General features: G+C 38.0%; 1 protein-coding gene across 1 annotated transcript in view; it reads right to left on the bottom strand.

The window, feature by feature from the left end:
- The window catches only part of TG (thyroglobulin), a 137,828-nt gene that overhangs the window by 81,655 nt on the left and 30,468 nt on the right, over positions 1–25,705 (bottom strand). Inside the window, exons 20-34 of the mRNA XM_054385312.1 lie at positions 24,037–24,261; positions 21,245–21,394; positions 19,606–19,776; positions 15,372–15,494; positions 13,544–13,659; positions 12,807–12,915; positions 11,367–11,564; positions 9,530–9,697; positions 8,942–9,007; positions 8,166–8,246; positions 6,921–7,058; positions 5,656–5,832; positions 4,587–4,698; positions 3,876–3,955; positions 1,954–2,097 (exon numbers count right to left, since the gene is read on the bottom strand). Of these exons, the coding sequence (XP_054241287.1) occupies positions 1,954–2,097; positions 3,876–3,955; positions 4,587–4,698; positions 5,656–5,832; positions 6,921–7,058; positions 8,166–8,246; positions 8,942–9,007; positions 9,530–9,697; positions 11,367–11,564; positions 12,807–12,915; positions 13,544–13,659; positions 15,372–15,494; positions 19,606–19,776; positions 21,245–21,394; positions 24,037–24,261 (2,058 nt within the window). The remainder of the gene's footprint in view (positions 1–1,953; positions 2,098–3,875; positions 3,956–4,586; positions 4,699–5,655; positions 5,833–6,920; positions 7,059–8,165; positions 8,247–8,941; positions 9,008–9,529; positions 9,698–11,366; positions 11,565–12,806; positions 12,916–13,543; positions 13,660–15,371; positions 15,495–19,605; positions 19,777–21,244; positions 21,395–24,036; positions 24,262–25,705) is intronic.

The raw sequence follows: 25,705 nt of genomic DNA, 5'->3' as shown, positions 1-25,705 counted from the left end.
AACAATTTACCATCCCTACAGAAGCTGAAGACCAGTTTTTCTGTTTGTTTCTTCCACTGTGTACTGCCTGTGCATGCAACCAATAGATATTTTGAAAAATTTAAGAGTTTTACCATTTGCATTGACTGAAGAACTGGGTCTATCCAGAACTTGCTTTAAAATGCTAGTATACGTTCCTTACTGCCTGAGCTGCAGCCATGACTATACATATGAATTCAAACTGCTAATGAGCAGAGCCACGAGGACAAAGAGCGCACACAGCAACTTAGCATATTATGAAACGTAGAGGCACAAATATCTTCCTACCACAAAACTGTGGACTAAACCTGAAGACTTTGCCTCTTGTTGACATCCCACTGCCTACAGTAAATTCTTCCTTCATATTTTTGCTCATTTTCCCTTTTAGATTCAGAGGTTTTTTGTTTCTCTTCCTGGTTCCTAGACCCCCCCAACAGAACAGCATAACTGATACAAATTTTTTGTCTGCAAATATCTCCATTTGCATAGACATCTGTGCCTTGTTATGTGCTATTGTGGAAACACATCTGAAGCTTACTCACTACTTAAGGAAATGTCACCATCTTCTCTAACATTCCCCTCTTTGCATACACTCCAGGCTCCTCTTCATTATCCCTCTGTACATGATCATTTTTTAATTTTAGTTGGTTCTTTGCCAATGAGAGGGAAAACAATTCCAAGAAGTGGAAGTGTATCTACACCTCCAATTCTCCTTTGTACTGTTCTTCATTCTTACCCCTAGCCGTCTCTCAGTTCCCTCTGCCCACTGGTTCTTGCCTATTTTATCAGGGCTGTTGTTCCTTTTCCTCAGTGCTAGACTCTTAGCTCACCCCTACTTATAAGCTTAGATGGTGCCTCCCAGCTCTGTGCTATTTCTACTTTTTAAAGGGGGTTGGCCTTCTAGAGGAGTGTATGGATAGTCTAGTGGGCAGATTGCCATTGCAGACTTGAAAAGCTCAGGGTTGAGTTCATATTTCAGACACCTAGAGTGTGAATTAAGGTTTTCCTGATGCTTAGCAACACCATAAAACGCAGTGTATTACCAGGATATCTAATCTAGCTCTACATAACTTTAACTGTGTTGTCTTTATATCACATGCCCTGGACAGCACATATCCACACGTCATGTCAGCTCTCTGCACTCAGATATCAGTCCTTCTCAAATCTGCAATAACTAAGCAAGTTAAAATGCAGGAAAAAGTACTCCCTATCCAATTTTTTCCCTCTGATTCTGTCAACATCACCAGACCTGCCCCTGGAGAACTTTGATGCTCACAGTAAAGGTGAACAAGGTTCTGCCTATGTAGATTCACAGGCTACCCTCCCAAATGACACTGAAAATAGTCAGCAAAGTAATGGAGCCTTTGTTTTGCCATGGAAAAGAAAATTCACTTTGATTAGGAGTGGTTTTGATTCTTTCTGAGGAACCTCTCATAACTTCTCTCTGTTTAATTATATGAGGGCTACTTACTGCCTGAAGAATACAGTACTACCCTGGAATTTGGTCTTGGCCCTTTTGTTATCAAAACAGTCAAAAGTAAATTTTAAATTGCCTAACAAAATCAAATCTTTGAAGATGTGCATCCACAGACAGTTAAATTTCAAGTCAAGCAGTGAGAAACAGAATGATGTCCTGACCAGGACTGTGCAGTGGGACAAAATATATTGGGATTCCAACACTGGCCACAAGTCTCCCATACAATCTAAGCAATTAAATTATACCTCTTTGAGGAGGTATTTCTATTTCTTCACTATTGAAATGGAGATTACATTGCAGCTTTATTTTCCTTACAGATACTTGCGTGTCACATTTATTTATAGTCATTGCAAAGGGGTCCTTCGTCTAAAAGATGAAACTTTTATAGACTGAAACTAAAAAATAAACCTCAATGTGCAGAAAGAAGTCAGAAAGGCCACGTATCCTACACCACTTACCAGGCTTTTGATACCAGCCAAATGGGTGTATTCTGACTTTAGCATCTGGTGAACTACAATTTGAAACTTGCCAAGAACTTCTTGTATCCTCAGCACACGTCTGGATTCCTAGGCTGTTCAGAGTCAGGCACACAATCTTTCCACCTGCCAGGGAAATACATGGCTATAGAAATTATGAGGAAAGTTTTCCTCTTCTAGATTGTAAATTGAGGAAATTGATAATACAGCACAGTTACACTGAGTGCGGAAAGGAATTCCACTGACTTAGAAATCAAAGGAGGGAAATAACTAAAATGGGACGACTTTTACTGTTGTTGAAAATAGTGTTGAAATATCACAATGAATTCAATGTGAGGGAAGGTGGGTAACCAACATCATAATGTTAAAATCATTATGGGTATTTACACTGGGCAAAGATAAGGACCTCTTATTTGAGCAAGCAGCCAATTCTGATTAATACATTCCTGGAAATAAGAATCTGCATCTCCACTGAAACATGGCCCCTACTTACATCCAGATAAAAATTCTGCCTTTCAAAGACTTACTGTACCTAAAAAAGATGGGGGTCCTGAAACACAGACAGCAGTTTTAGTGAAGATTTTTATTAGCTCATGTTAAAATCATCACTAAAAATTCTCTTGACTGTATGAATTCCAAGACTGGATGTCTGAAATGCCACAGATAATAAGTACTAATTAGATAAACTAGGAGGTATCAGTTTTGCATGTTTGGTGCTTTAAAACCCTTAATTTATTTTAGATGTATTTAAAGAAACTTAAAATCATATTCAGTTGAGACTTCAACTTTTGTATGGTCATATGGAGTTATGAAAGCTGTCAGCTATTTTTGATGTGTGCAGTAATTTCAATCTAAACTACAGTGGCTTAATTTTCCAATCTATTTCTTTTAGACTGAGTGAAAATTTTGTCTGCTCAATAAAAAAGAGAATTAAAAAATTACAAAGTGTTCCAAATTCTCAAATTAATTGTAAAACCAGAACATTCTAATGCTCTCAAGGAGATCGTTCCAAAAGCAAGGCTGGCCACCTTAGTGGCCTAAATCTGAATTTGGAAAAAAACATTAAAAACTATTTAATTGACTTTGATCCACATAGTATCCAATGTTAAACATCTGCTGAAGACTTCATTTTAAACAGAGCACTTCCTTTACATGCAGGGGATAAAAAGAAACATACCTCCAGAACAGTATTCAGTCAACCAAAGCTCTTGATAATCTTACAGTTGTGTCTATACATCTCTCTGCACAACACCACTTAGCTATTTCAGGTGAGTAAAATATTTTGTTTGATTTTCTAATAGCTTTCAAGTCACATGTATTTTTTAAAAATCTGATTTCCTGAGATATAATAGAAATACTACTAGATATGTCTTAAGTGGATCAAACAGTAAGGAGAAGATAGGCAACTTCTATCCCCAACCAATCTTCCTGAAGTAAAAGACTAAAATTTTGCAAGAGAGAAGTTCAGACACCCAGGATAACTCACAGACATTATGTGTTTAACATGCATTCAATTTTGTATTTAGGATTCTAAGTCCTTTAGGCTTCAAAAAATGAAACAAAACAAACAAAAATATCACAAAAAATAAGTCAACCAACATTTTGGACCTGAAGTTGATAAACCAGAAGTAAAAGTTCCCTAGAGTTCTATTGGTTTGACCTTTGTGCTACTGGAAATACAGCCTGACCAGGACTCCTTCACATGAAGGTTTTTTCAGAATTTCTAAGATGTGGAGCCAGTCATTGAACTGAACTCCTAGAAATGGCTGTGATTACTCAGAAAGATGTTAAAGGGAGCTGCATTAAAATTTCCTGCCTAAATTGCCCCTCACAGCGAAAGAATGCTAAAATTTGTAACACTGAGGAGGGCAAATATTCATAGACTACAAATAGGGAGAAAATACCTGATATCTGGGAGTCGTTAAAAAAGCCAAATCCTGTGCAACAGGGGTCAGCATCACACCAGCGCTCACACTCAAAGAAGCTGGGAAAAGAAAAATATCACTACTTTTGTTATCAGTAGCAACTTATCTCTGCCTCAGAGAAAGGAAGGGAGGATGTTGCACAAGGTGGAGGCATTGAGAACCTGCAGAGATGCCTTTCTCAATAAGACCACTTTATGGTTGATAGTGCATAGAGACTTCCACAAGTTTTCCATTTGTAGATGAAATTATGGTCTAGATATCTATAGATATCTAGATATATAGATATATCTATATCTATAGGTATAGATCTATAGATCCATATATCTATATATCTATAGATATAGATACCTAGATATATATAGATATATATATATCTACGAGACTACATCTAATACTTAGATAAGTATTTTGATATCTGCCCTAAAAAAATATCAAGGAGATTTAAGTGGCTGACAAGCTGTTTAATAGCGATATAAATAATAATTCTCATATATATAATTACTAATTATGTACATATAACTTCATTATACATTTCTTTTAAATCATATGAGTTTTTTTCTTTACTAAATATTCTCAAATAATGCTTTTTTCAGAACAATATATCTGATCACACTCATTGGCATAACAGGGCCTTGGTATTGCAGGCATGATTAAATTTCCATTGAAAACAAAGGAGCAGTCATGTCCTACCCATCTGAAACAGTTTTCCTGCTCATGTCAGTCTTATTCCTCACTGAGATCCCAGTTACTTTCTGGAATGGTACACGTGTGTAGAAGCTCTTCACAGAACTTTTTAGAGTGACTGAAAGGAAAAAGAAAATCAAAATTGGGGAAAAATCCCCAGTTTAACCTTGTAATTTACATATGCTGGCCAAGTAATCCAAAGGTAAGTATAAAGTTTATGTTCCTATGCTACAATGGTCTTGATCCATCAAAATGTAATTTTTACATTATCATGGTAAATTTTTGCAAGTTAAACCTGAAGGTGAACAAAAATCCAAGAAGTGAAGACTCCCAAAACTTATAAAAGTACATCACCAAGGAAAGACTTTCAACACAGGGCTTCAGTTTCTGACACCTGGATCAACATTACTCCTTCATCAAGGTCCAAGAACCTGGGGACAGCTCTAGCTTAGGAAAATCCAGTGTACTCATGCAGCAGCTTATGATGCACTTTGAGCTCCCCAAATTCACATAAATTTAAGTTTTATTCAGCAAACCTCTACAGTTTTCATGGAAAAGTATAAGCTCCTGTACAGTGATAACAGGCTTGTTTGTGCAAAAAAAAAAGACTTAATTTCTAAAACATTCAAAGAGGAGAGGTTAAGATCTACATTTATAACTCTGAATATGCTAAGACAAATAAGTAAATAAAAATATTACACTCAGTGAGTTCAATTTTTGCATTTGTTAGCTACCATGGATATTCTAATGGTTGAAGATGGGACTGGTAATGGTATTCCCATTTCATCCACACTATAAAAAGATCTAAGACCTGGAATACAAATTATCTGAGTTACCCCTGGCCTCTCTGAATTTGGAATAACTAAGGTGTAGAGTGGAACTCATAGTTAATATCTTTTCATTCTGAACAGAAAATAAAGACTCATACCCAGAACAGCCTGACCTTCCCTTGCTCCATCACATCATGAGACTTATTCACAGATTTAGACTTCTTATTTCAGAATCAAAAGCGGAAGCGCTAGCTTCCATTAACAGGGCTAGAGCATACATGACACATTCAAATCCCCAAACTTGCCTATTCTATGGTACAACTTCTGTGGCTGTTGGGGTAGCACAGTCCGACAGTTTTCTGGTATTTGATCAATGCTGCCATCACAAATCTGTGCCTCTGGGTAGAGGGTGCACACAAAGTGTATGTCTGTGGCATTTTGAAGATCTGCTATGCGACAAAACTCATCTTCTTGTGCACAACCTAGGAAGCAAAGTTACTAAGAGTTATACACCAGGAGGTTTCTTCCCCTCTCTATTCCTCTTTATGACCTCAATGCACTTAAAGTTACCCATCACCAAACAGCTAACAGAGAGAATGTCAATATAACTCCATCACAGTGTAGAGAATCAGGGACAGATTCTGTTTCTAGTAACACTGAAGACCAGGTTTACTTGGAAAGCAAAGAAAAGGAAGTATACCACAGCTAACTGGAAAGGAACATTCCTCAGCTGTGACAAGCATTAACCTGGTGTATTGGTGTCATTCTGACACTGTGATTCACAAAAATCTCTCTTTTTCTTTTTATTAAATCTGACATACAAACTAAATATAGAATAACTCTCCATTAGTTGTGGGTCTCTTGCTTTAAAGAATAAAATGACACAGTATATTCCCTACGATGTCTTAGGAATCTTTTGCAAACTATATTCTGAAGTATTCATATGTTATATAAAATACAAATTAACTCTTCCAGAATCAACAGCTCAAGCATTTGCTTGTAGCAATTTCCAGTGAAACTCACCTCAGGGTAAAAATATGCCTTCAGAAAAGAAACAAAGCCATCAAACTGATTTCTTCATGACTGTGCCTTGCTTAATTTTAAATGGGTATAGGTCTACTGACCTCTTATAGTGATGTTTGTGCACTGTTTAGCACTCTTGATTCTGTCTACCTGAACTACCAGAACTAAGACCTCTTCTCCATTTATTGCATCAAAATACACTTTATCATTAACCCAAATATCTGTATTTGGCTGCCTTCTTTTACCACTGTATCATCTGTCTATTTGGAGGGTACTTTTCCAGAACAGCCTAAGCTGTATTTTCTACTTCTCTCTCCCATTAACAGGGATATATACTGAAGATGAATGATAGGTACCCTTTCTGCTGCAGTAGACAAAGATTGTAAAGAAGAAGTAGGCAACCCCCTCAGCAGCTTCCATGAAAATTTTGTGCATTTCCTCTGAAAATTTTCTGTGTCCAAGAGTTTTTATTCATCGTTATTACAATACATTTTTTGTCTAATTAGTTATTATTCCCTACAGAATAGCAGTCTCCAAGATGTCTTACGTGTCAGGCACCAAAGCACAGCTTCATCTGGTGAGTACTTCTGCCTGAAGACCCAATACTGCTGGTAAGGGACAGAAATGTTCTGCTCACTTTGTATCTGGCTGTTCTCCATTAGGTAGAAAAGATCCTTTGTGGAATCTGAAATTCAAACAAATAAACAAACAAACTTCTCAAATGCACAACAAAAATTAGGTGTGATTTGGAATATATTAAATTTATATTTATTGAAAATTCTGCCTTTCATGGTAAACCAGCTGCAACCACTTTGTAGGGATAGTATAAACCAAAGGCTGCTTTTAATAAGAGTTATTGCAACTTATGTAGGCAATGTGTATTCACCAAGCTGCACTCCACAATACAGCTTTATTAGTCTATTTCCAGACTCAGGTAAATGCAAGAGAACTTCAAGTAATCTATTAAATCCATTTCCCCACACCCCACACCCCCCCTCATTTTTAATCTAGTCTTTAAAATACCACTAATTCTATAGGAGTACCACTAGGTAAATGGGCATTTTAGTTTATATTCCCTTCAAATTACATAAGCAAATTCAGCAATTCACTCTATGTTAGGATTTTGTGTGTATTAAATCACATGGTCAAGTATTCCTCAAGGCTCTTCAGCAGATTGTACATCATTAGAGATGAATCAAAGTGCTCTAAATAGGCTCCACTGCTCTCTTTGTTTTAGGATTACAGTGCTGAAGGCCCAAATTGAGCTATAGCAACCTAATACAAAGTATTTTGGATGTATACATGACAGAATAACAAACAGCTGACCCAAAGGAGCTGGGGTCTCTCACTTTCATCATGCATGCAAGAAACCCTGGTGACTGCAGTTTCATCCTGAATCTTTCTAAGCACCACACCTAGAGTCATATTGTCAGTACCAGTAAATATGCCCAGGTACCCAGGCTGAGTTTATAGAATTTTTTTTTCCCCCGACAATATTTCCTTATTCTTTACAGCTCAGTAAATCTGAAAGAACAAGCTTTCATATAACATTTTAACTCTTTCATCTCTAGCCTGGCCTGGGAAAGTAAAAACCAAAATGACAAGTAGCTTGTATTTTGAACAACTTTCTCAAAACCTTTATCAGACCTCCTACCTGAGAGAAAACCCCTGGACTTCACAATACCTACATAATTATGATAAATATGTGCCAATAGATTGTATTTTCTGGTTAAATTCTGCAGTTTCTTTTGCTGTCTTCTGCTTCCTTCCCTGTTTGCTCTTACTAAAATACCTGATAATGTTGGATCACTCTCTGTCTTCAAAGCAGCAGCATCGCATTCAGGGGTTTTAGTCCGGGTGACCATATCAGAGCCTGGAACGCAACAGGAATTAAAAAGCTTAGCAATTCCATTTATCTTTCTTCCACAAAACAAGATCATCCTTAGTTGCCCAAATTTTGGAAATCTCCTTAAGTAGCTCCACCAACTGTGGAATTGAAAATGTGTAAAACCACGTCTGCATAATTCGGAGAAAAAGCTAAACCAAAATGTGTTGTTTGGAGGATAAAAGCAAAAGCCATATTCACAATCACTATGCATTCAAAAGGAGTGCTCTGGAGGCTGTGTGCATCTGTAAAGCAGTATCATAAATCATTTGTGCAGGTCTTGCTACCTACATTGTGACCTTCAGAAAGTAAACTTGCAAAAATGACATGTGCAGTGTTATCAGGATGCTAATAAAAAGAACCAATTTAGTTATGCATAAAGTGCCAAATTATTGCGGTACCTGGACACTGATGAGACAAAGGCAAGTGTCTGTGTGATGTTATTTTCATGGGCAAAAGTTATAAAGTGTATTCTCAGACACAAGGGTATACACAAATCTCAGGAAACCGACAGCAGAATTTCTCCAGATTATACCTACCCCTGCCAGGAAAGATTTTCAGGTAGTGACTCAATTTGGAAAGTATAAAATAAAGTGAAAATGGTCCCTCCATTAAAGAACACACATCTGCCTCTGCCTACAGCTCATCATAAGTTTTATAATAACTTCTGTGAGATAACTCACCTCTCCACAGGTAAACTTGCTGGAACGTAGTAACATTTCTTTCTGCCTCTTCTACCAACTTAGAAGCTAATAAAGAACAAAGTTTGTTAGAGTAGCTGTTCAAATTAAACAGGTAGTGTTGAAATACTCAGAAATTGCCTTAAAAATGCATGACTAGATCATGCATCATCCTATTTACAAGAAAAGATTCTCAGGAAGAAGGTCTCAGTGTCCTGGTGCTAGTCTGGGTTCAGGGTGCCAAGGCGTTACTCTATTTTCCATCACTGCTTTTTCTGTGCAGCTCTGGGCATCTCTTTTTGTCTTTTCTCCACACTTTACCTTTCTTACAGATTATTGGCCTCAATCTGCCTGAATTAAATACTGAAAGTATTACAGGGTAATACTAAACACTCTTGACATTACTGTTCACACACTAAAACATGAGAAGACCATCAGCCTGACAATGCATCCAATTAGAGAACCCTTGTGTTGTTGTGATTGTACAGATTTGCTTGAGATGTACTGAAGTACAAAAGCAGGTGGTGAAAAAGGCAGTCTATACAAGAATTAAAGAAAAGCAACGTAAATTGAGATCATTTATTGACATACTTCCACTGAACAGTTGTCCTCCCAGGGTGAAGGAAAATGTCTTCTCTTTTTCATCATAGCTCACACCTTTACATATCTCATCTATGACAGATGTTGATGTTGGACTCTGGCCGTTCACATTGCAGACCAGCACATCTGGGTAGCTCATCAAACTACACAAAATGGTACCTAGGTTCAGGCAAAGACAGACTTGTATCACTCTAATAATTCTTTGCACCTACACAGAGCTTTTAACCCAAGCATTCCAATACTTTCTTTAAATGCCTGCTGAACCCTTTAGTATTGTTGCCAAATAAAGAAAACTCAGAGCCATACATACAAATTGAAGTATTAAGTTTAGCTATAAACATTTGTAGCCTGCTTTTCAGAGATTCCAAGCACATACTGTTACCACTTACTAAAATATTCCTGTTATCTGATAATACCCAACAGTGTTTTCAGCACTTTATAGCACAACAGAGACACAGTCAATCCTTTGGCGGTCTTACAGTCTCAGGCTCTGAACCAAGAAAGCACTTATATTTTTACTGGGATGGTTTCCTGGATTGATGCCTGATTTCAGTCAGCCCAGGCCTGAGCCTTCTCCAGCATTGTGATATGAGTCAGGGGGACCAGCATACTTAAAGCCAGGTGTTCTGGAGCAGGGCTGTTACGGTTACATCTAGACAATACTCAGCTCCTGCTTTGTTCCTGCTGTCACAACTCAGGCATTTCTATGGTTTTAGAATGTCCTCTCTGTTCTGATTATGGTTTTTTATGGACTGGGTAGAAGAGATACTAAATATGCTACTTCTTTCTTCTTTTATTCTTTTGCTTTTTTAAACAAAATTCTAGTCTAAGTACCACATTTACCTGTAGTATTGATCCATATAGGTCACCCCAACTAATCAGAGAGTTCTACAACACTCATCTTCTCCACACCCACAAGGATGAAGAACCCCAAAATTTTGATAGTAGATAAATAGAGCAATGGACTTCACATCATCACCTAGTGTATTTTTATGCAAAAATAATGAGATGCCAAACCAGAAAATAATTTCCTGGAAACATTTGCTTGACAACTTCCACAGAGAAAGTTTTCTCAAATCCAGGATCAGATTTCACTCTGGAAGAAAATTCCAGGCTGGAGAAGTGTTTGTTACATAGTAGCCAGCAGTACATGCCTGGATTTATAAGAGCTCATCTTTAAAAACTGGAGACATCACAATTAGAACTTCACTTTTTCTACAGGAAATGCAACAGGAAAGTTAAACCCATTGAAGCTCAAAAACAGTCTACAAAAAGCAGGCTCAGACATTAAATGCTTAAATTTGCTGGCAGAAATCTGGAGTTTGCCTAATTCTCATCTTTGTCAGACGCTGTCCATCCCACTCTCACTTGCTTTCCTAGCTAGACACCCAGACTTAGGAAATAATAGCATTCCTGCATGCAATAAGATAACGCAATGCCTTGTTCAGCATCCTCTCTTTCTGCTCATAAAAGGGAGCTAATTTATATTTGCACAACAAGGACTCTGTCTGGAGACACTGTCTTAATTCCTTCATCAGCTAAAAGCCACCAACATCTGGCAACTTAGCTGTGTTACATAAAGAGAGAAGCATTTTCAGAATGGCTTCTCATCTGGATGCTGATGTTTAAAGCAGACTGAAAGAATCATCCTTTCAAAATATTCATTTCTATCTAGGACCAGCTTGCCACCCGAGGGCTTTAGTTCTGTTGCTCCAGGCCAGGCTGGGGCATTACTCAGATTCTGCCTGCATCAAAAAATGTCACTGATGTAAAGGTTGGCTGCTGACATCAGTACAACGCAGAAGGAGGTTCAAAATTTAGACAATACCTCCATCAATGGCAATCTGAGTCAAGATGAAGCCATCACAGCAAGAGTCCCTGCTGCAAGTTTGCCGGCAGAAGAGCTGAGCATTGGTCAGAGATGTGCTAGCTGCTGAGAGCACCATGGAGCGATATACTCCAGAAAGTACATTCTGAAAATCAGTCCTTTCAAAGGTCTTGAGTCCAGATGAGTTAAATTCTTGTCCTAGGCAGACAGCAGAGGAAGAAAATGTTCAGAAGAGCTCAAGAGGAGACAGAATGCTTTGGGATTGCCTGCAGACTGGATCTGGTTGTAAGTTTTTTGATAAAACCTCAACTTTAAGTATTCTTTCTTGATTGAAGGTATTAAGTGATCTGGTACAATTATACCTGAGCAGTTGATCAGAATATACTGGCAGAGTAAGAAACACAGTCCATTGTACCAGGAAAGGGTTCCTAAATTGATGTGTGCAGTAAAGTTGGTAATATTCTGCTCTCAAGCACTATATTAAATAACTCCCAGTCACAAATTAAACAAATATATCTCATTAAATAGGAAAATGTCTAATTTGGCCAGCATAACTGCATCTGCAATTAAGGCCTTTGCTGACTAGACACATGTGTAAGAGGACATAATACATATACTCCTGGATCTAATTACCAATATCTCAACAGAAATCTGGAGTAGATCTGGTATCAGCAAGATTGCATTGACTGCAACAAGCTCAGGGGACTTTTCTTTTCCATGTAGTTTTTTATTTTTATTATTATTAACAAATCGTGACTCAGATGTTTGGATAGAAGTAAAAAAAAAAAAAAAAAAAAAAAAAAAACCACAGCAGTAAATTTTGACTCAAACCCTGCAGCTGTCTGCATTTGGTTGTCTTGTTTCAAATTTGGCATGAGGTTCAAAGCTGGACACTTGGTTGGACATTAGATGGAACATGCAATGGTGTCAATCACACTTATGACAAAAAAAAAAAATATTATCTTGTACATTCATTAGTTCAGCTGAATTATTTTGGAATTCACTGCAGAGCAAGTTATTTCTTGGAGTATGTTAGTAGGACAATTCACAATCAAAATGAATGTAAACTGTCAAATTATGTGCAAGCTGATCAATAATAATGCTTTACATATTCAAATAAACTAATAAAGAAAAATAATAATAGAATAGAATCAAATAGAATAGAATAATAGACTAATAGAATAATACATTGGCTAGAATTTGAGGTTTTGTGGGACTGTTTGTTGGAGAAAACCATCAAAATGGCTTAAAAAAGCTGTATTCCTAATTTCTGGGGAACGAGACATGAATGGAAGATTTACTGAGGTTTCCGGGCTATCACTAAATGTTCAACTCCAAAACCATCTTCTTAAACAAAGATGCTCTCCACATGTAATTGTGGTCCTAGTACAAGTTTGGGCACAGCAGTCTAGCATTAGATGAGTGATTCACATTTCGTACCTCTCTTCAAATAGACCATCACTGCTTCTCCTTCTGGATTCCTGACATGGAGCAGGCAGCTGAGATGACCGATGCTAGTGGCAGTGGGGTTCCCCAAAACACCCTGCACCTGAGATAGAAAACGGCATGCATAATAAGTACACCTGATTGAGTCCCTCTCCTAAAACACTTTTTGTTGTTGTTTTAAATTCAGAAACTCAGCGGGGGTGGAATTAGCATACGCAGTTTATAGTCATCATGCTTCCATGTGGTCCAGTGTGGATGCTTTTTATTCTATCAAACTGAGATCTGGAGTCTTCGAAGCCACACTGATGTGTTCAAAATCAGTGAATAGGAAGATGTTACAGCACTGAAGAGGACACAATGCAAACCCCAGGCCAGAGGAAAGGACAGAGAAACTATGACTGCTTCAGGTAACCTGGTTACTGACCTGGATTAGTTTGGATTATGCAGATTAATCCTCCTTTTATGTTAACCCAATTTCCTGACTGCAGGAGCTCAGTATGTTTTAAGAACAAAATGTGCTGTGTGATATTTCAGCCAAACACTGAGGAATTCAGATGCCATATTTGGAAACACCTGGCTGCAGGTTCTTTACCAACTTGCAGGAATTTATTACTGCCATAGTGAAAAGTAAAGTGTGAGGGGCCAGGTGCCTTTCTTCTGTGATGCCGTCTGCTTTTATTGAATGTACAGCATTATAACAAATACATATTTTTAAATGTGTTCAATTTTACCAATCCAGAGGTGGTACAGTTGAAATTGACTTCAGCAGCACTGTATAATTCACAAATAACTCCAGCACCAGCAGGAGTTACAGTCACAAAACCACACTTGTCTTCCATCTCACAGCCTGAAAAACAGGAAAGAGACCTTAAGTTTCCTAGCATTTCATGTGTAAATTTTCTGATAACAATTCTATTATTTACTGACATTTGTCTAGTTTTTTTATACAGACTGCAAGCACACACTTAGTTTTTCTTTCAGTCTGCAAGCACATGAATTTCATTAGCCAGATGAACTTTAGTATTCACTTATTATAGTAGGGGGTTAGGTTTTCAAATTAATTTACATCAGTGCAAAAGGTTGTTCATCACCTGACGATACAAACAGATGAGTTAAGTCTAATCACCCACCCAAATATTTAATATCTGCTGGATAACTTTGTCTGAGGCAGGAAGGGAGGACTCTCATGAACCACCTTGCCAGCACATCACATGTGCCTGATAAGTAACCCCATGGCAAACAAGTTGTGACAAATATCAGAGTGATAGGAAGGAGGGAAACATCAAATTCTTCAGTTGTGCCAGCTGTCTCTGCAGAGATCACCTGGCCAGAGTAAGGGAGCAAGCAGCCTCTCCCTCCAGATTTAGGAGTGGTGAACATCCTTCTACACTTACACACTCACAGCTAACTTGCTCCCACAGCTCTGCTCCTAAAACAAGAGGTGAAATTGTTTCCAAATATCTCTAGTATAAAATCAACCAGCTTAGATCAAAACATCATCAGAAACATTAAGCTAAGCTGTCTGACCTCATAGGGAAGCAGAGAGGGAGGATTAACCCTTGCCCTTTAGTGAGCACCCCAGCTTGTAATATTTTGTAGTACTGCTGCCATTTGACAGTGGACATAACTTATAACAAAAATACAGGTTCTGTACACTGAATCAGATTGTTTTTCAAAGGGACATCTTTGCTTCCCTAGGTTCATCTCACAATTCTCTCAGCTCAGAGTCTTGCTTTTGAAGACCTTCCATTTCAGAGGAAGGTTCAAGAAACATTGCAGTATACAGCTGTGGAATGATCTGGTACAACAAAAACATTCTAGTAGTACATATATGGCTTCATGTATCCACTTCTATGCATGAGAGATGACTGCTCCAGCTACAGTATAGTATGTGACACTGACTTTGATATACCTTTATGATGTCTGTGCTACAAACAGACCAGCTCTATTATTACAGTTTGTTTGGTTGGGGTTTTTTTAGTTTAAATGTAACCCCTCTGCCTCTCTCCACAGTCTGAGCATTAGGAGGCAGAAGATGAGACTGATTCAAGGCATTCTGAAAGCAGTGCATTGATTTCCCTTGCTTTTAGATGACTCTGAAGCAGTATAAACCAGCAAACATCACATATACAGATGCAATATAGTACATACATTGTAAGGCTCAGCAGAAGAAAATCTCTGCACTCCCTATAATGTCCTTCTGATGCAAGCAAGGATGGTCATTCCTCTTTTATGTGCCAATCAGGTAATCTGGGGATAGGTGAAAGCTTGGTTTCCACGTCCTGAAAGTCTAGTGAATAGTTCCTGGTCTGAATCTCATTTTTCATGTATATTTCAAGTGATACCAATTTGCTTTAAAGTCAGATGACATGTCCGAAGTAGCATGTAAAATCAGAAGCCTTCTTTCTGAAAGAAAGACCAATCTATTCCCTGAAACAAGGTCACCAGACTTGTGAATGTCTTGCATGAAATACATGCTGAACTGCAAAAGGTATACTTCATCTCAGAACTTCAGTATAAATTCACCACATATAAAGATTTTCTGAGAGCTTTCCTCACCTGAAATGCACTGGAAAGCTGGACTTTGCATGTCTCCCCCAAAGGACTGAGACTGAAAAATCTGAGCTTCTTCTGACCCATAAATCAGTCTGGAAGCAGGAATTCTCTCAAATTTTTGGAACACTAAAAACCCAAACAAAAAACAAACAGGTACTGTTATCATTTCCCATGCTGCAGAGAGGCAAAAAAATTAGGTAGAAATACAAATTGAAGAATTCTGTCAGGAAAGAGGTTTGTTGGTTAAATGATTTACCATAACTCCACAGATAACACAGGAGACAGCTGGACTGAGGATATAATTTCTGCTTTGCCAAAAAAAGTGTCACAAGATATTCTGAAAAACAGCTAGCAAGGAGTGGGCTGGGAGTTTATATCCAAGTGAGACTTCCAGTAGCAGACTGGCTATGTCCCATTACTTGGTCATGGCACTGAATTTACTATTGAGCCAGTGGGGGAACAAACTTTCTGCAAAACAAGACACTGAAGCAAGAGCCAGCTACAACAGAATTTGGTTAGAAAGGAAATCTAGGAGGCTTATCACTTGTTTACAGCAGTACAACAGTCTGATCACCACACACTTCAGGCTAAGGGATCAATCCAAGGTATCACGTCCTACATGCTCCCTTTTTACTCCTTTATTCAACCTTTAACTCCAGACTGCCAATTTACTTACCAAACCCTTTTATCTACTCTCTCTGAACCAGACCTGAGCGCAGAGATGTCTGACAGCAGCACTGATCATGAACTGGGAAAAGCACACGAGCTCTAGAGATTGAAAACTCAAAGGTCACTAAATTGGGTGAGGAATCCAACTTAAGCTCCAGAAGGTTTGGCCCTGTCTATGCCCTGAAGATTATAGTGTGGTGAAGGGACACACAGTGGCACCATCACTGCCCTGCTCGGGTTGCTACTACCTGTACTACAAAGAGGTTTTGGTACAGTGTGTCCACACCATGATATACCAGTATCTTCCTGTGAGCACAGTGTATTAAGGAGAAGGGAAGAATGTGGTGACTTAGCTTCACTCTGTGGTGACCAATACATTGGAACAACAATGTGCTCTTGTGGCCAAGAGATCCAATGGGATCCTGGGATGTATCAAGAAAGGTGTGTCCACCAGGTCTAGGGAAGTTCTTCTACCTCTCTACTCTGTCCTGGTGAGACCACATCTGGAATACTGTGTCCAGTTTGGGGCTCCCCAGTTCAAGAGAGACAGAGACCTGCTGGAGAGAATCCAACGGAGAGCCACGAGGATGATTAGGGGACTTGAGCATCTCCCCTATGAAGAGAGACTGAGAGCCCTGGGGCTGTTTAGTCTGGAGAAGAGAAGACTGAGAGGGGATCTGATCAATGTCTATAACTATCTGAGGGGTGGGTGTCAGGAGGAGGGGGCCAGGCTCTTTTCAGTAGTACACAGTAATAGGACAAGGAACAATGGGTTCAAACTTGAACATAGAAGATTTCAGCTCAACATGAGGAGAAACTTCTTTACAGTGAGGGTGACAGAGCACTGGAACAGGCTGCCCAGGGGGGTTGTGGAGTCTCCTTCTCTAGAGACTTTCAAAACCCACCTGTGGGTTTTGCATTCCTGTGTGGACTATCCTAGGTGATCCTTCTTTGGCAGAGGGGTTGGACCTGATGATCTCTGGAGGTCCCTTCCAACCTCTGATACACTGTGATACTGTGATACTGACCAGACTTCTCTAAACTCCCAAAATGAAAGTCATTGCAGCCAATGTCTGGCCTAGACCAAAAAGTGCTAAGAAGCATGGGGCCTGGTCTGACCTCGGCCCATGGGAGATGTCTGCATCTGGAAGAACTGGAGGCTCAGCCCTTCTCTCTTTTGCACACATGGGTGCAGAGGTCCAGCAGGAGGATCCTAGGCCTCTTTCCCTGAAATGTCTGGATAAATCACAAAATAAACCTTAGGGATATGTTCTAAAAACAATCATCTGTACTCCTACAGCAAAAGAGTCAGGACTAAACCAGAAGCAAATGTCCACTGTTGTTAGAGCTGAGTCAGCAGGTGCTTTTGATAAAATCATTGTTTCTGCTCAGGAAAAACATGAGAGTGAGGCAAACAATGCAAAAAAAATCCTTGCATTCCAGCTCAGCTGGGGAAAGGGCTGAATGATGGTGTAAAAAGAGGTGGAAGTTTTTCCCTTCCTAGAAATACAGGACACGAAAATATAATCATTAGCTTAAATGACTAGCACTAAACTGAATCCCTTCTACATCTGTAACCTGTAGTGATGCCTGATTTAACCCAGAATTCACATTTTTTAATAAAACTGAAAAGAAGCAGTGTTTCTGTGTTGTTTGCAAGTTTTGATGCTCTTATTTCTAACACAAAATTTTAAAAAAGACGTTAAAACAGTTTTTCTTTTCTTCTCATTTTCCCCCCTAGTTATGACATCCTTCCATCACTTCATTTCTTCTACAACAATGTGGGAGAAAAGTAGACAAGAGATAGAAATTGTAATGAAAAACTAAACTGAAAACATTGCAAAGCTAATAAAAAAACTGCCTTTTAAAAAAAATACTATAAAGAAAGGTATAAAAATTGCATTCATAAAACTATTTTGTCATTAAAAAAAAAATACAACATTCTACCAGCTCCCATTTTCATTAACTTGTTAGTTCCCTGTGCCCTCTTTTCCAGAGTAATATAACTACTTAGCCATTTCACCAGCTAAGCAGATATTCTCCATCTCACATAGTACTAAAGATCTGGATCTGTTATTGCAATGAATGTTAAGTGTGCCCTAAACAATAAGAATGAGCATAAGTTGTTACAGTTTATTACTGTGCGTTCACACAAGGGAATTATTCTTCAACCTGAAGATAAAAACTCAGGTGGAGCATTTATTGACCCTACCCACTTTTTAGCCTCCTATCAAAGCAAGATCAGTCCTCAGACCCTGCTGTCTTGTTGCACGCTGAATTCAGGTAAGTAAAACAGAAATAGAAAGGGTAGGGGGAAAAGTAAAAATAGGGATAATCAGTTTCACTTCATATAATGCTTTCTGGAAATGAAGCATGATCTTTGAAAGAAAAGAAATTCAATTAAATTCACCCATAAATTATTGGAAAAAAACCGACACCACAACAACCAGACTACTCAGGTGTCCTTTGTTGTGTTTTGTTCAAACCCTGAATCGTCAACATTCATAAATATTAATTTCTAGTGAAATCTTCTCGCATGATCCACTAAAATAAGCACAGACATCTGCAGTTCCTCCATCTTGGACACTCAGAAACGCTCATGGAGAAAGGATCGAGGTAAGCAAGTAGCAGAAGAATTAAGCTGAAGTGAGTTCTCTACCCAGAGAAACATTTCAACTGCCCCATGACTGAAAGAAAGAGAGACCAATGCCTTGGTTTATTAACTATGATCAGTCTCTGAGTATGTTCAGAGAAAAAAAAAAAAAAACAGCTATTTTAACTGGAGATAACTATGCAGCATCTTCACAACTGAGAGCTTTCATTTCACACTCCTTCCACCAATTGTACTAGTCATAATATATTGTCTAATTTAGAGCACATCATGACAGTAGTTTCTAAACTGAATATCCTGTTAAAACTGATACCAACTATATGATGAGTTACAAAAAAATTTTGGAAAACCATTTCTGGGCAAGACAAAAGCTTTGAGGCTGAGAAGAGTAATTAGGCTTTAGTGCAGGCATGCTGGGGATTGTTTGATAGGTGACTTCTTTTCCAAATTATTCATCCTTCAGAACTGGTATTTCACAACTGTGTCCAAGCAAGAGTAATTTTTGCTATCATGAAAGATATGCTCATCAGGTCAGATACCATATAGCAGGAGCCCAGGGGGTGATGTTCTGTGGCAGTTGTGAGGTTATTGCCAAATACAGTCTATTTGACATGAACACACTCACGAGTGATAATTCTACAAAGAAATTCATAATTGTGCTTCATGCCTGCCAGCCTTTTCACTATTCTTTTGGGTTTCCAAGCAAAGGGAGATAAGCATACAACAAAAGCTCTAAGCCATCTGAGAGTGCAAGATTTTTCAACCTTCATGACTATAACATTCTATGAAATAACTTCCTCAATGTAGTCAAGAAATGCAAAATCAAGGCAGAATGTGTCTGAAGGCAGAGGCCACAACTATGGAAAAATTAATCCCTGTGACGTAATGAATATTTTCATACAGAGGTTTCACTTATATAGGGTCAAAACCTATCCAAAATATTCTTCTGAAACTTACCTAGGCACTGATAGTCTGTAAGGAGGTCATCTGTTTCTGTCCAGTCCAGTGCTGCTCCAAAGCTATCAATGCAGAATGATTTCTTAGTGTCTGAGTCCTGCTGGGAAGGTCTATACTGGCCATTTTCATCACACTGCAGACCTTGATCATTGCTTTGACAGTATGTAATACCTATTACAAGTAACCAAGAAAGAAAAAAAGGTACTTTGATAATGCTGTCACTGGGTTTTATAGAATGGTTTTGGTTGGAAAGGACCTTTGGAGGTAATCTGGTCCAACCCCTCTGTTTAAGTAGGTTCACATGGAGCTGATTGCCCAGGACCACGCACAGATAATTTTATAACATCTCCAAAGCTGGAGACTCCACAGCCTCCCTGGGCAACCTGTGCCAGTGCTCAGCCACTGTCACATTAAAAGATGTTCAAAGGGAACCTCCTGTGTTTCCATTTGCTCTGGTCCTGTCAACGCAGTGGGACTATGTTTCGATGTTGAAGGACAAAAGTGCTCTGAGTACAGCAGACCTCACTAAAAATTAATCTATAATTTGCATAGTGTTTTATGCTCTGAAGCATGGTAGCCTCACTGCTTCGGTGTTACTGCAATTCATATTCCAAACATTTCTAGGATTATCTGCTGTGAATCAAGTCTTTTTTTATGCTAATTACAGCAAAGTGAAGAAGTACAGAGAAGAAAATGTATCTTTATACAGGTTTGCTCAGTGCCTGCTGAAATGGATCTGTGAAATGTTATGAAGAACAGCATCAGAGTCACCACATCAATTAATTCAGTGAACTCTTCAGAATTTGTATGGAGACAGCAGGGAAGGAAAGAAAGAAGCAAGAGAACTGTGTACAACATGACCTTTTGGAAAGGGCTGACACTGAAACAGCACACAGGGAAGACTGAAACCAGGTTTAGATGCAGGCACTTGCAGTAAAGAAAATCTAAAGAGCAAACATTTAAGCACAGGAGTCTGACACCTACACAGGGAACAAATATGGAATGGGTTGGGTTGGGAGGGACCTTTATAGGTTGAAACAGAACGAAGCAGACCCTATACTCACTAATATTCCCAAGAAACCCAGAAACCCATTCTTTTTTTGGTTTTTTTCCCTTTTTTTTTTCTATCCTTGAGATCATTATGCAGACCAAACTGAATTTGGTCTTAACACGAGACTTTCTTTATGAAACTGCATGCAAAACTAAGTCATTTAAACTGAATACACCAACTTTAGTGAACATCAGTAGTTGCTTAGCGAGATTTATTTGTATCTGCAGGGGGAAGAGCTGCATAAAGACAATGCTACTTTAGTGTTCATGAAAGTGACAATAAATGAACTACATAAGATGTTTCTCACCGACACTGAACACCCAGATACCATTCCTGAGGACAACAAACATGTCTAAAGGAACCACAACATCCTGGATGAGACTGGCCACTTGTTTCTCATGCCTTTGTGGTCAAAACACCAGACAGTTTATTTTGTCTTTGAATGTATGCAGAAAAGATCATGTCCATCTTAAAAAACCCAGAGGGAGGATTTGGGGTTTTTTTAGACATACAGATGGGGGGAAAAAAATCCATTAGTTATTTGAAGCCAGAATACAAAGGATAAGGGAAAATATGAGTTCAACTTACAGTGATCGGCACTGCTTGCCCCATAGGAGTTGGTAGTTTTGCCCACAGGACACTTGATACACGAGGAACGTCCTGTCTCATACTGATAGTAGCCAAGAGGGCAGGGAATGCATTCATCATTCTGGAAATGACTGCCCGGAGGACAAACAACTGCAAATAGAACAATCACCTTATTGCTCTTTTGGAATGCAACCAGTTCAGGCATTCAGACACATATGTGTGTGTGTGTATGTATCACATTGATAGGCTTGCCATAGGTTTCAAGCTCTTAACATATGTATTTCTAAGTGGTATAGCAAAGGTAAACACTGTTTAAACATTCATTAAACTCACCAATAACTGGAACACAGACTGTGGCTTTTTTTTCTCAGATCACCCTAAAAACGTTCTTGAATTAGTGTACATCAAGCTGTCTGGAAATGCCAAGTCCAGGCCTGACTTCCATTTGTCAAATCCATTTGTAACAAAACTAGGCACTTTGTAGATAAGTTGTGAAAGAAAACAAAGGAACACAAGCTACAGAGTAACTTCTAACACTACAGATAGAGACAGAAAGGCCCCTAAGGATAGAAACTCCCAATACATCATACAGAAACACACTGTATGGTCACACTTTCATTCAGAATTCCTGGTAATGAAATTTTTGGTAAGCACTTCCAAACTAAACAGTAAGGGCTGGATTAAAAATCACTAGTTGTGCACATGACAACCCAAATGAAAAACAAAAAAAAAGATATTCTTAGTCTGTATGTATATCATTTCCAGAACAATCAGGAGTAATATTTCCAGCTGACCTGTTGCATATTACAAAGAAAACTCTTTGTCTTCCCTCCAGATCTTTTGAATAAACTTTAAAGCAGAAGAGTCACAGACACGTTTGCAGGACAATACCTTTGCTTGTTACTTCACAGCTGCTTTCCAGATGTAGATTTCCTTCAAAACACTATCAAATGTATATTTTGGGACCTTGACAAGGTGCAAAACTTCACTTTTGGTCTTGCCCTACCTCTTGACAGCAATTTAAGCTCATATGAGAGAGAAATGGTATGGAAAATTGGCCACCCCCACTGAAACTGAGATGATGAATTATTGTTCTGGCCAACATAGAGAAATGTAAATTAATTTAACCTAATTTAATTAGGCTAAAATAGACTAAAAAGACAACTAGTAAAAAAAGATATCATATGGTCTATATGGGACAATGGGAAGGTCTAGGATGAGACAACTGTGAGACTGAAATTTTCCTTCAAAGTATCTAGCAAGGCAACTACTCTAGGTATAACACATATCTAAAATCAATTACAGAACTAAAAAATACTGTCTCAGACAGTATTCTCCTTTCTCAAGCACATTATTTAATACACAAGAGTGTCTGATACATTTTAAAGACATTTTCCAACACATGCAAAAAGGATCATACTCTTCACAGATGAACAGCAGTAGGAATCAAAATGAAATGAGCAATGCATGCCTAAATTGAAGATAAAATGCAAAGGTTTAGGGAGCTAAGTAAGTAATTAAAGTTTAAAAATTAACAAATTGAGCTTTTGAAAGCATTTTCCGGATTTTGTTTGTAATTTTAATCACAATGTGAAAGTAACATGTGTCTTCTATCACATTTTAAGCAGGTAAAATTGCCTTCTGTTTCATAAAATTAGGTTAACAAAAGGGCAGAATGAACAGTAAAGAGAATGGGTGCAGACATACATATTTCATAGATTCCATACCTCTTGGAGGTATGAATAATTTCATCTCCAGGTTACACTCAACACAATCACAGAGAGGTTAAGTTTGAGTCCAGAAGTCAGACAAACCACCACATTTTACTTTTTTCAAGCTCTAACATTCATACATTTTAATGATACAGGAAAATAGCGAATAGCTTTGAGTCAAAGTCTCAAAGCTAAGCAATAGCATGAGGCCTAACCTTTGTACCCTTAAAATAAGAAAAAATAAAATATAAAAATAACCCCCAAACTTACTCCCTTACTCCTGAGCATGAAATTTGTTACGTGGTTCCCATTCTAACTAGATTTGAGTTTCTGAATACCAGGGAAAGAACATGCTGGGCAGTAGATTCCAGGGTAAAGAACTCACTGGAGTGATAGTTCAGGGACACCATCCTTACAACACTCTCCTTTTACATAGGACCAGCTGTCACTGTGCTAGGCATACTTAAAAACTGTCACAGCTCATCATTACCCAGTGCTTGCATTGTGCTTTCTTCCCTCCAGGGATACTCAAAAACTTTGTGATACCAGACTCTTGATATAGATTATTAGAAATGAAGTCTCGAGCTTCCAGCTGAGCTATAAATCTAGCACTGTATTTGATTTGGGTTATACCCTGCTCAAAGCAGCTCTGATAAAATTGTCAAGCATTCTAAATAAAAAAAGGAACCACCATAAAAACATATAATAAACCAAAGATTACTCACAAACAGGATTCAGGTTTTCTCCTGAAATAAATGTGGGGTTAGTTCTTACTAACTTTCATGTACATTACAGAAAGATCTTCTAATACCAGACAGATCTAAGAAATCCCAAAAAATATTTGTAAAACTTTCTAGACATTGTTAGTACCATGATACCTGTTTCCAAATTACTGCTTCAATGCAAAGACTGAATTCCCATCTCTCCTCAGATTTCTCAGGCGTGTCAGCATGAAACAAACCAAGGCATGAAGCCTTTCACATATTAACCATAAACACAAGTTCACTCATTATTTTCTAACTTTAGCTTTATAATGATTCCTAATAACATCAAGGAAGGGAAAGCTAAACTGAGACATACCACATCCTTCTGAATTTGGGGCTACTTTTCCAGGAGATGAAGTTCTTCGGAACCCACTTCTGCATCCTAGCTGCACACTCGGAGACAGATCAAACTCTTCATCCCAGGCAAAATCAACAAAAGAGTCTGCTAGGAATTGCTTGGAGTCCAAATGCAGCAGAAAACTACCATCCTTAATCTCTCTTATAAATGCTCCAATGAGACTTTCTCCAACAATTGCATTTTCTAAAGGGGGAGGAAATAAAACAAAATAACAAGGAAACAGATAACCACACAGAAGTTAATGAATTTTAAGTTAAAAATACAGGCAGATACAGAAATTAAAGCCTGATAGCATATTATAGACAAGAATGAATTTGTATGGAGTCTAATATTAAAGTCTTAATATATGCAGAGGGTACTAAACAAACACAAAACGAAACAAAATTAAAAAAAAAAAACCAACAACACACTGAAAAAAATAAAGCATCAGAGAACAAATTTGATTTCTGAGTTACAAAGATTAAGCAGATGAAAATAAGGATTATGTGACACTAAGATGTATTTGTTTCTGATTTTTTCCACTGGGTATCATTTGCTTCTTTTTTAGCACTTTCTTGGTTTGGTTTTGAAGGACAATTTTGGCAATTCAAGCTACTATGTAGCTCATACATTGTTTAGACTTCTTGAAGGACAAGACATTTTTTCACATAGAGAAATATCTTGTAAATTGTTGCATCTTGCGTTGTGCAGTGGGAAGAAATCTGATTTAAGGTTTGCTTCTGTTGAATAAAACACTAATTTCAACAGGAAAGGAATCATACTGTTACCTAGAGTTTATATTGGCCAAATGAGAAAGTGAGATAAAACAGAAAGAAAAAAAGAAGTAAATGTGTTCTTTTTTAAAATTTTCATTAAGAAAGACAAAGAGCCCAAAGACACAGTTTAACGTGTTGACCAAATAGGGCAGGGATTGTTTTCCTTCAGTCTCATTGACAAGGACTGTTTACTATATGTTCATTCACCAAAAGCTCATTTTTATAATTCACAGTAATTTTGCCTGTTGAACAGGAGAGAAAAATCCCTGTAAGTGTTCCTCAATATTTCACAGCTGAAGTCTAATCCTTCAGAAAGGGATTTCCACAGACTCAGAATTTAGTAGATTTTTATCCAAGGAAAAAAAAGTAAGGAAGCATTCACAGTTGATTTAGATATGAGGGGCTCTATTTGGAATATATTCATGATGTGCTTCTGTTTAGCAGTTTCTTTCTCGGCGACCTAACAGTAGTTAAAAAAAAAATAAATAAAAGCAGGAGTCTTCATTTACTTGTAAAGAAGCAAGGAGAAGACAAAGCTATTATAGTAATGTAGATTTTCAAATCAGAGGGTGAATTTGCTCACTTTGTGTAAATACACCAGAAAATACCTCAGACAGAAAGACTCAAAGCTGCCTTAGAAGATAATGGAAGTTCATGGGTTCAAGAGTATACAGACAGCAAATTCTGATCTGCCTCTTCTTAAATCAGTTATTCCCTGAAAAGCAATTTTAGTACTATGGGGAAATTATAGTGTGGAGAGGGTCAAAAATGTAACACTTTTTAAGTGGAACACTTTCAAAATTAATATAAAACCAAGCACCCTTATACTTTGATCCACCTTCTGCAAACTGCTTAAAAATTTATGTTTCCCT

This window comes from Indicator indicator, chromosome 12 (assembly GCF_027791375.1).
Source record: "Indicator indicator isolate 239-I01 chromosome 12, UM_Iind_1.1, whole genome shotgun sequence".
NCBI lineage: Eukaryota > Metazoa > Chordata > Aves > Piciformes > Indicatoridae > Indicator > Indicator indicator.
This window is presented reverse-complemented; position numbering and strand designations above follow the sequence as displayed.